The 10,356-nt window shown below is 54.7% G+C and overlaps 1 protein-coding gene across 1 annotated transcript; it reads right to left on the minus strand.

Moving 5' to 3' along the window:
• Window positions 1-4,007: 4,007 nt before the first annotated feature.
• Window positions 4,008-4,892, minus strand: Pheta1 (PH domain containing endocytic trafficking adaptor 1). Its single transcript, XM_051161957.1, has one exon. The coding sequence runs from the start codon at window positions 4,880-4,882 to the stop codon at window positions 4,163-4,165; it is 720 nt and encodes a 239-aa protein (XP_051017914.1). The 5' UTR covers window positions 4,883-4,892; the 3' UTR covers window positions 4,008-4,162.
• Window positions 4,893-10,356: the final 5,464 nt, after the last annotated feature.

Raw genomic sequence — 10,356 nt, forward strand, 5'->3', positions numbered from 1 at the left:
GTGTCTATATGAGAGAACGCCTAACCCTCTCTATGCCTTAGTGTTTCCATCTGTAAAGTGGGGATAGCTCTATATTTCCTGGTCCAGTAGCTATAAATTTCAGATTACTGGGCACTGGCCATTCTGGTTCCAGGTCAGAGGTTAAGAAGTCAGGAAATGCTGGTCATGTTGGCACACACCTTTAGTCCCAGCACTCGGGAGGCAGAGGCAGGTGGATTGCTGTGAGTTCGAGGCCAGCCTGGTCTACAGAATGAGTTCAGGACAGCCAAGGCTACACAGAGAAACCCTGTCTCAAAAAACAAAACAAAACAAAACAAAGAAAGTCAGGGGACAGGGTGACCAAAGTGATGTATTCCTGTTATCCCTATTACTCAAGATGCTGAGGCAGGGGGTTGCTTGAAGTGTAGCCATTTGAGAACAGCCTGGACAATACAGCTGAAGGTACCCCAAGACCCATGAGCAGTGGGGCTGAACAGAAGTGACCTTGTCAAAGGTGACTCCCTGGGGAGCTAGCCTGTGACCCACATGTAGCCATTTGAGAACAGCCTGGACAATACAGCTGAAGGCACCCCAAGACCCAAGAGCAGTGGGGCTGAACAGAAGTGACCCTGTCAAAGGTGACTCACCGGGGAGCTAGCCTGTGATCCTACCCTGAGGCACCCACATGCCAGCCTTAAAGCCAGGTCTCTCATCGGGTCACCTAGAACTGTTTCCTCATCTGTGAAATGGTATGGCCAGAGGGCAGTGTTAGAACCCGCTGGCTATGGCTGCTGTGTGAAGCTGTCACCTTTGGTGGCTCCCAGTCCTGAACAGTTCTCTTCCTGAAGCCTTGAGGCATGAGTCTGAGGCTAGCCACCTGTTACCTCTAAGTTCCCTCCCCAACACCAAAAAGGAGACAAACACCTGGTCCCAGAAATACTGCCCTCTCTGCTTGTGTGGCCCCAGGCCCCGGGTAAGATGCCTGATGTTTCCAGGCCCGGCTCGAGATGCACTCAGCCAGCAGCCTAGTGCGGCTGCCCTCTGCACCATCCCAAGTCTGGCTGTCCCTCTCTTGGAAGCCACTCTCATCCACTGGGACAGCAGGACCTACAGGTACGTACACCCACCATCCTGATGGACAGGAGGTTCTGGGGCCACCTGGATGTGGCAAACAGTGCTGCTGTGCACACACATGCACCCTGAGGCCCTTGCAGGTCCCTGTGTGTCATCTGTGGTTCGGTCTTAAACTGTCTTTAGAACTGTCCAGATGTTCTACCCAGCAGCCATGTACTGGGGCCCATCCCTCCACATCCTCTTGGCCTTGGTCACTTTTTTCATAGCAGCTATCTGATGGATGCTGGGTCACCCCACTCATATCTCATTGGCCAAAACTGCCCAACAGGGCCACTTGGGGGCAGATGGCAGTAAAATGGCTGACCCAAGTAGATTAATCACTTGGGGTGGGTGGATGCTGGGTAGCCATGATCCCTGGCCTGAGTGTTCCTCCATCCCCAGAGGCTTCTTAAGAATATTCCTGACCACCCGGTGCCCCTAGGTATCCTGTACCTTGCACAGCTAACAGTAGCAGGAGTGCAGATAGGCACGTTAGCACTAACTTTGACCCCCAAGGCCACCTGTCACCCCAAGGCCACACCTGTGAGCCTGCCTCTTGGAGCAGTCCCCCTCTTCTGTGCCCTGACTCAGGCAGCTGTGACACAAGGACTCAGGAGCACGGGGTCCCCTGACCACAGACAACACACTCTGTTTTGTAAACTTAAACATGAGCTATGCGGGTTGCTCAGTTCACTCTAGAGCCAAATGTCCCTGGAGGTACTGAGTTTTTTTCAGGCTGCCCAGGAAGAGCTGTGAGGCACCCTGAGTCATTTGGAATATCATGAGCCTCAGTCATGCTCCCTCCCATAAAGCCCCCATGAGCCCAGTGAAGGGAGAACCTGAGATTTATCTCAGACATTACTAGTCAATCACTCTTTTTTTTTTTTTTTTTTTTTTTTTTTTTTTCTGAGACAGGGTTTCTCTGTGTAGCCTTGGCCATCCTGGACTCACTTTGTAGACCAGGCTGGCCTTGAACTCACCCCGATCCGCCTGCCTCTGCCTCCCGAGTGCTGGGATTAAAAGTGTGAGCCACCACGCCCGGCTGTTAATCACTCTTTCCCTTAATTTTTTTTGTTTGTTTTTTGAGACAGGTTTTCTGTGTAGCCTTGGCTATCCTAGACTCCCTCTGTAGACCAGGCTGTCCTAGAACTCAGGAGTTCCACCTGCCTCTGCCTCTGCCTCCCGAGTGCTGGGATTAAAGATGTGCGCCACTATGCCTGGCTCCTTTAATTTTCATAGTGCCAGAATCCTCTGTACTCAACCCGAGCTACCAGGAACAGGTCGGTAAGAAGAGAAGGGTTTGCTGAGACAGCAGCTCACTATGTAGCCTAGGCTGGCCCTGGGCTCCTCCTCCCTCTACCTTGCTTGCTGGGATGCGTGTGTACTGTCCTCAGGTCTGGCCAAGAGCCAGCCTTGGACCCTCTCCCTTTTACATCCCTCCCAATCCTCGGAGGCTGAGCCCAGCCTACCTGTCAATCATCTTCTCATCTTTCTTCCTGCCCCATTGTCTTCCATGTACCTCCTGGAGGTACCGCCAGCCACAAGGTCAGCGGTTGGCATCCCAGCTGATTTTCCAGCTGTGTGACCTCTACGAGCCTCCATCCCCCACCCCCTTAAGATGAGGCCAGTGTCTTCCCCAAGAGCCTGGCTAAAGGATAACAGTCACCTTCCTTCTTGGACCCATCAGATTTATCAACTGTAGATTCTGCAGGGAGAAAAATAATAGAAACAGACATTACTTGACCAGCTTTTATTTTGGCCCTCGTGCCCTGTCCATGGCTGACATCTCTCCAGTTGCAAAATTAGCTGGACCTCATCTTGTGCTTTGGGAAAAGGGGGCATCTCTACCCCTGCCCCGTACCTTGAGAGTTTGTAAACCCATCCCAGACTAGAGTCTACACTTCAGCACTCTAGCTGGACCATGCCAGAAAGTCCTGAGCCCCACGCAGTGGGAGAGTTGAAGAGACAGAGACAAAGTCCCCGGAGGCACCTGTACAGACAGCTGAGCTCAGGGCACAGAGAGGTAAGGGCCAAGTCAGCTAGGCGCCTGTGTGTCTCCTCCTAGGGCCCAGCTCCCTGGAGACAGTGCCACCCTTTGCAGCCAGCCAACAGTAACAATGGCGGTGGCGGTGGAATACTAAGACAAATGCAATACCTTACTTACTTCAAAGAAAAAACAACAGCCAAGCCCTGGCCCCTGAGCCAGCAGGGAGCCAAGAGACCCTGGTGACAGATGCACCCATGGAACCCCAGCCGGGAGCCTCCTGGGACTGAGGAGAAGGGCCAGGGTGAAATCTGTCCATACAATGCAGTGATTGGAGTGACAGTGTCCTCCGGTCCCCAGGGCAGGGCACTGAGGAGGACTGTAAACAAGACCCAGGTGGAGCAGTTGTCCCGCCCAACACTCTGGAAGACAGCCAGCGCTGTGATGAGTGAGAAGCAGGCACAGTAGGGAAGCCCACTGGTCAGCTGCTGGGGGCGCCAGGGGCAGCGCCTGGACTCTCCCCCTGCAGACATGACACCAGCTGGGGGCCTATCCTTCAGGTGAACCTGCTGAGGAAGATGGGTCACAGCCCAGGGCTGAGGTCAGGTGGCTCTCAGAGGACCCTGCTTTGGCCCGACCCCCCCCCCCCCCCCCACCTCCAAGGCCGGGCAAAGTCCTGCCTTAGCTGGTTCCCGGCCAAGAGCCTTGGAGATTTATCAGTTCAAGCTCCACCTTCTCCCTGCGGCTTCAGGCCCACAATCAGCAGCCCAGGCAGCAGATACCAGGCCCAGGCCTCAGATCCTTGTGAGACCTGGCGACAGGTGGACCCTGGGCCCCACCGGCTTGTGGCCAACTCCAGGGCTCTCAAGAACACCCCGGCTGCCCCTGGGGCAGTGTTCTCTAGAAACCAGCTCCTTCAGGTCCCAGCATCTTCAGGTCCCAGATTCTTCTCGGCAGTAGTGCCACTGTCCCCAGGGGCCAGATCTTCTGAGTCACACGTCCTGTGTGCCCCCTAGGAGTCTGGCTTGAGTCCAAGCTGTTTTAGGGCCTTTTGTACTCAGGCTTTCCTCAGAACCAGTAGGCCCCTTAGGGCTGGTCCTGGGTCTGGGTTCTGATCCCACTCGAACCAGAAGGATGCCAGGGGACCTCCAGGCCAGCCAGGCCAGCCTGGCCTCCACGCCACTGGTTCCTGAGGGCCTGCACCTCTAGTCCGTATCGCTCATGCAGCTGGGCGAAAGATGCCAAGGGCCCGTTGGCTGAAGGGGCCCTGCGGCGGGGTGGCAGTGGTGGGCGCTGGGGGGCTGCAGCAGGTTGCTCAGGCAGCACGCTCCACACCGCCCGGCCATTCTCCTTGGCTCGCGGGTTCGAGATAGAGCTTGGGTCGGCAGGCAAGGCGTTGGTGGGTCCTCCCTCACGCATGGCTGCCAGCTGCTGCTCCAGCTCTCGCACCACCAAGCGCAGGTAGTGGAAGCTAGCCCGTGACAACGCCTTCACCCAGCCCTCCAGGGCTGCCTGGCTGTCGGCAGCCAGCACATAGGGCCTGGAACGGCCACTGGCGAAGCGCACAGCGAAGGCGAATTCCTCCCTGGCGTCCACCAGCTCCACCGTGCAGCCCTCCAGCAGGATGACGCCCAGCGGCTCACGGCTGGCCTCTGCTTCAAAGTAGAAGAGCATGTTGCCACGGAGCACAAACCAGCGCCGGTGCGAGCCGGCCCCGCGCCCGCCACGCTTGTGCAGGAAGCCTGCATTGTCCACCGGCGCGTCGCAGGTCGCATAGAAAGCCAGGCTGCGCTCATTCAGCTTCATGGCTGCAAGGCCTGCGCCCGCCCCCTGCACCAGAGATGATATTCCTATGATCACAAGCTCCCCGGCCACCAGCAGCCAGCCACCTTCTACCACACCCACCCCAAGGCTCCCAGGGAACACAGGGAAGACAGGAGTCTCACGTGTCCACCTGGAGCACTCCTGCTGCCCTTAACCAAGGAAGAAACATAAAAGCCATTCGGCTCACTGGACACTTAGCCTAGCTTAGCTCTGTCAGTCTAGCAATGACCTTGGGTGGCATGGATGGGTGTTATGGTTGCATCTGTGTGTCGGATGGGGAAACGGAGGACATCAAGCTCAGACACAAAGACAAGGACTCAAAAGCAAGTTGGCCAGAGCCTTTGCTGGTGCCTGGAGGTCCCAGCTCCGAGACTTGCCCTTGGTTTGTAGGTCAGGTTGGCCAGAGAGGGAATCTTAGGGAGGACCATGGCAGGGGGGAACAGTGAACACAGGGGGTCCTGTGGTAAAAACCTCCTGCTGTGAGGAGGGGTGATCGAGTCAGGCAGAGAGTAGAAACAAATACACTCAGAGCACTGGAGCAGCTTAGAAAGTAACCTAGATAACACAGGCTCAGCCCAGACTGACGGAAATAGGGCACTCTAACGTGCATCTCCCCAGAGGTACACACTGGGGCAGCAGCGGGCGGTAGGACCTACCGGGAGGTAGCCCTTGGGTTATCAGTGTGGCCACTTAGAGGAGGTCCTGTACCCTGTGGGTCCCCAGTCACAGCCTCACTCGGTGCAGGCGGCAGCCACGTATATAAAGAGCCTGGAACACAGCAGTCAACTAATGTCCACCCCTCTGCCTGAGTGGTGCCCTGCCTGAGGTCTGGAGAGGTGAGGTCTGGGTGGTGGCTCTGTAGGGCCTGCAGGTTGCACCACCTGACCCGGGTGGAGGGACAAACTGCTGCCAAACAAATACTTATTTTCTTGCCACCTCATGCCGCCCACGTTGTAGTCAGGGACAGCTTCCTGCCTTCTTCGACACCCTTGTCCCTACAGAGCAATGGGGCTGGATGCTGTGTGGCTTCTTATACCAGCTGTCCCTCTCTGAGCCTCTCTGCGTAAGTAACTCCTGCACCCCTTCCAAAACAATTGCACGTGACTCACGGGGGCTGATTCTCATAGAACCTACCACAGGCTGCCCACCCAGCTCCACTCCCTCCCTCTGTTCACCGGTCAGCTCAATGTCCAGGCTGGGTGGCCTCAGCTGGGTAGCCTCAGGTGCGCAGTCAGCCTCCCTGCACCTCTAATTCTTCACCTATAAAACGAGAGCAAGACTGTCTAAGTCAAGGTTATGGCAATGAAACTGGGACACAGGGAACCAGGCCCTCTGCTGTGTGGCTGCTGCTGTTGACAAGTGTACTTGGCCTCCCTCTAGTATGTCCTGTCTCAGCAAATGGCCGGCCCCTGGTGTCCCTCTCACCCCCACATCTAATCACTGAGGCCAGGTGATTTCCCCTCTTGCCCCGCCTCCCCCCCTCCCCGTCTGCCCTCCAAAGCAATGGCTGGTTAACTCTTATCTCTAGGTCCCGTCTCTGTTTGCTGGAACCACTACAGCTGTCACCTGCCTCCACCTTTGACCCTTCCTATCTGGCCACCTCAAGGTACGATCACCTCCCTAAGGCCCTCCCCTGGGTCCACAGAGGGATCTTTACCTCCCATGACTTCTACCCACTTCTTAGCTCCCTTTCCCCACCCCACCCCCCAAAATCTCAGCTCCTTTTCCCAATCTTTACCCACTTGTGTCACGGGGCCTCAGCCTTTCTGTCCCTCCATCAGGACCTTTGCCCTGGCTGTTCCTCTCTCCCTGGGCTGCCCTCCTCAGCTTCACCATCACCTGGGAGGAGCAAGAGACCACCAGGCTCTCTGTCCTGTACCCCAGCTGGGCATTACCTGGGTCATTCGTGCCTGTTCCAAGAGGGGAGGGTTTTTCTGTCTGAATCTGAGCACCTGGTGTGTAACAGCTACTCAGGAGCCTACAGGACAAAGCAAACCACTGTCAACATGAGGGTGCTGTGTGTGACCAGGGGTGGCTCCCACCCCACACTCATGGATGTGAAAAATGACCTACACAAAGTGCAGGCTCTGGGCAAAGACCTCAACGGGGCACCAACCTTCTACACAATTAGGACTAACCTGCCTGGTGCCCATCAGCCACCCTCCCCCGACTGCCCAGATGGGACCCCCTGGCCCAAGATCAGCGGCACACAGACCGCCCGGCCACCAGGTTCCTAGCCTTTGTCTGGGAAGCAGTAGGGCCCAGGCTCTAGCTTCCCCTGGAGAGAGAAACTGCTCCCCACTTTCCAACCACCCAGCTCGCCTCAAGTTCAAAGTCTGTCGTCACCGCCACTTCTCAGACCTCAGTTGCCTCAATGGGCTTCAAGGAGGCTCGGATAAGCTAAAAATAAGGAAGGCCTGTGACTACTGGGCAAGTATTCTAAAGGAGCCAAGCACCCAGCGTGGTGGCGCGGTGCACACCTGTCATTCCAGCACTTGGAAGGCAGAGGCCAGCCTGAGCTACACAGCAAGACCCTGCTTAAAAACAAAATAAAAAACGTCCCATGCCGAGTATGGCGGTGCACACTTTTGATCTCAGCACTCGGAATGCATAGGCAGGTGGATCTCTGTGAGTCAGAGGCCAGCCTGGTCTAATTATCGCGTTCCAGGCCAGCCACAGCTACACAGTGGGACCCTGTCTCACAAACAACAAAAAACCCACAAAAAGGCTGTACTGGCGAAACAGTTCAGCGGCTTAAGGCACTTGCCGCCAAAGCCTTTTGACCTGAGTTCGAGCACCAGAAACCACATGGAAGACGCAAAGCCGCGACTCCTGCAAGTAAGTTGTCCCTCTGACCTCCACACGCGCACACGTAAACAAAAATAAATATTTAAAAATGTAAGACAAGTGATGGGCCCACCACCCGTGGCGTTACAGCTGGTCCCACGGACAGAACTCGAGGAAAACTGAGGCAGGGCACCACCGCAGAACCGCAAGCCCCGGCGGCGCGCGGCCTGGAGGCCGCGGGCGGGTCCCAGGCGATGGCCGCACGGATCCCGTCCCCGTCGCCATACCCGCCCAGCCGGCCTCACCTGGCTGCGGGGCTGGCACGACGGTCTGTCCCGCCCATGGCCCGGGACCGCTCAGGGACGGCACGGAGCGGGTGCTTTGTCTCTCCGGGGCCGATCGGCGGCGACCCGCGGGCGCCCCTTTAACCCTGAGCGGCCCGCCCTGGAGGGGCCCGCCCCCGAGCTATATACGCTCGCCTATTGGTCAGTCCCCACTAGGCCCCGCCTCCGGATTTGCCACGCCCCCACACGCGCGCTTGGAAACCACTCTTAAAGGCACAGTGCCGGGATCAGGCGTCCCCAGAGTTCTGTCCCAGAAAGCCTGAGGATTTGAGCAGAGGAAACAGCTACTTGCAGATTCGTAAATTAAAGACATCAGCTTGCGATGCACAACTTTACTCCCAGCACTTAGAAGGCAGAGACAGGTGGGTCTCTGTGAGTTCGAGGTCAGCCTGGCCTATGTATCCAGTTCCAGACTAGCCAGGACTTCCAGGGTGAGACGCTGTCTTTATAAGAAAAAAAAAAAAGAGTTTAACCCATGTCGTTTCCGGAGAAAATCTGTTGTAAACGTAAGGGATACCGAGCCATCCAAGCACTTGCCCAGGTGAAGAGAGAAAGTTCTAGGAGGAAGCCGAATTGTGGGACCTCTCAGCAGTACCTCTCTGAGCTTCTGTGTCTAGTCTGTAAAATACAAAGACAAGCATAATATTTACAGGGTGTGACTCAATTGCAGGCGTTCCCAGTAAGTAGGAATTGCTGGGCTTTTTTTTTTTTTTTTTTCCCCCTTCTCTTCCCAAAATAACACTGTTCCACCTCCCAGAATTCTTTACTTCCTGTTCCTTCTGCGTCCTCCTCACTTCCTTCTACCTTCCTATCCTGGGCCCTCCTAACCCGAGGCCAAGAGCCAAACAGGACAGACCAGGATCCCTGCTCCATTCCACAGCGTCTCACTAGCGCCTACTGTGTGCAGCCTGATCCAGAGAGAAAGAGGCAGGAGACAACAGCCTTAAGACAAACTCTTAGGAATGGCCGCTGAGGAGACCTGCAGGAAGGATGGTTTCCTTCCGTCTGTCTCAGGAGGAAGGAACAGCAAGTGCAAAGGCTCAGAGAAGGCCAGTGAGTGAGTGGAGGAAAAATAAGTTATGGCTGAAGGGTTGGTTTTGTTTGTTTGTTTGTTGTTTTTAAGTTTTTCGAGACAGGGACTCTCTGTGTAGCACTGGCTGACCTGAAATTCACTCTGTTGAACTGGCTGGCCTCGAACTCCCAGATCCTCCTCTGCCTCCCTAGTGTTGGGATTAAAAGCGTGAGCCACCAGGCCGGGCTGGCTGAAGGCTTTTAGGAGGCCACATTGCATAGGACCCTGTGAATGTGGGGAAAACTTGGCCTTCAGGCATGCGTGGTAGCACACACTTATATTTCCAGCAATGGGGGCGGGCAGGGGGTGGGCAGAGGCAGGAGGATAGCTGCAAAGGCATAGCTACATACCAAGACTCTATCTCAAAATGTAGTAGTAGTAGTAATAATAATAATAATAATAATAATAATAATAATAATAATAATAATAATAATAATAATGGTAAGGCCAGGTGATGGTGGTACATGCCTTTAATGCCAGCACTTGGGAGACAGAGGCAGGTGGATCACTGTGAGTTCGAGGCCAGCCTGGTCTACAAAAGGGAGTCCAGGACAGCTAAGGCTACACAGAGAAACCCTGTCTCAAAAATAATAACAACAATAGTAGTAGTGGTAGTAGTAGGGTTTCTCTGTAGCTGTCCTGGAAATCGCTCTGTAGACGAGGCTGACCTCGAACTCACAGAGATCCTTTTGCCTCTGCCTCCTGAGTGTTAGGAGTAAAGGTGTCCCCTACAGGATGTTTACCACTTAGATGTGAGAGGGCAGGATGTTTTTCCACTTAGAAGTTGAACCACTTCGTGGAGGAGCTTGGTTGTTGCCAGTTGAAAAATATCCTTGAACAGACTGAGAGGATATGTATATAAGGCCAAACAGGAGGCTTGGCTTTTTCTTGGGACTTGGTTTTTGGCTGTTTATCCCTGTACTTTGAGATGCTCCTACAGAGAACCACTCCTGGGAAAGCTTGGATTCTAGGCTTCAGGTTCCAGAACACCCAGGTTCCATTCTTGTTTTCCGTCATCTCCTCTCTCTCTTGTTTAGGCTACTGGATTGTAAGGGAGGTGCGCTTGTTTAATAAGTTCACAATAAGGTATAATTGTTAAGGCAATTGAGCCTACAGCCTGCACCACCACTGCCCAGCCATTTTGTTGTTTTTTTTTTTTTAATGGAGGTGAAAGTCACTTGAAAAATCTATTTCAAAGCACACAATTTGGCTGCCTTTGCTGCATTCCCAGTGTTGTGGAACCAACCACCACC

The sequence above is a fragment of the Acomys russatus genome, chromosome 19 (assembly GCF_903995435.1).
Source record: "Acomys russatus chromosome 19, mAcoRus1.1, whole genome shotgun sequence".
Classification (NCBI taxonomy): domain Eukaryota; kingdom Metazoa; phylum Chordata; class Mammalia; order Rodentia; family Muridae; genus Acomys; species Acomys russatus.

What these genes read in the sequence shown, in the direction of transcription:
- Pheta1 (XM_051161957.1), bottom strand. Translation starts at nt 4,882, where the DNA reads ATGAAGCTGAATGAGCGCAGCCTGGCTTTCTATGCGACCTGCGACGCG.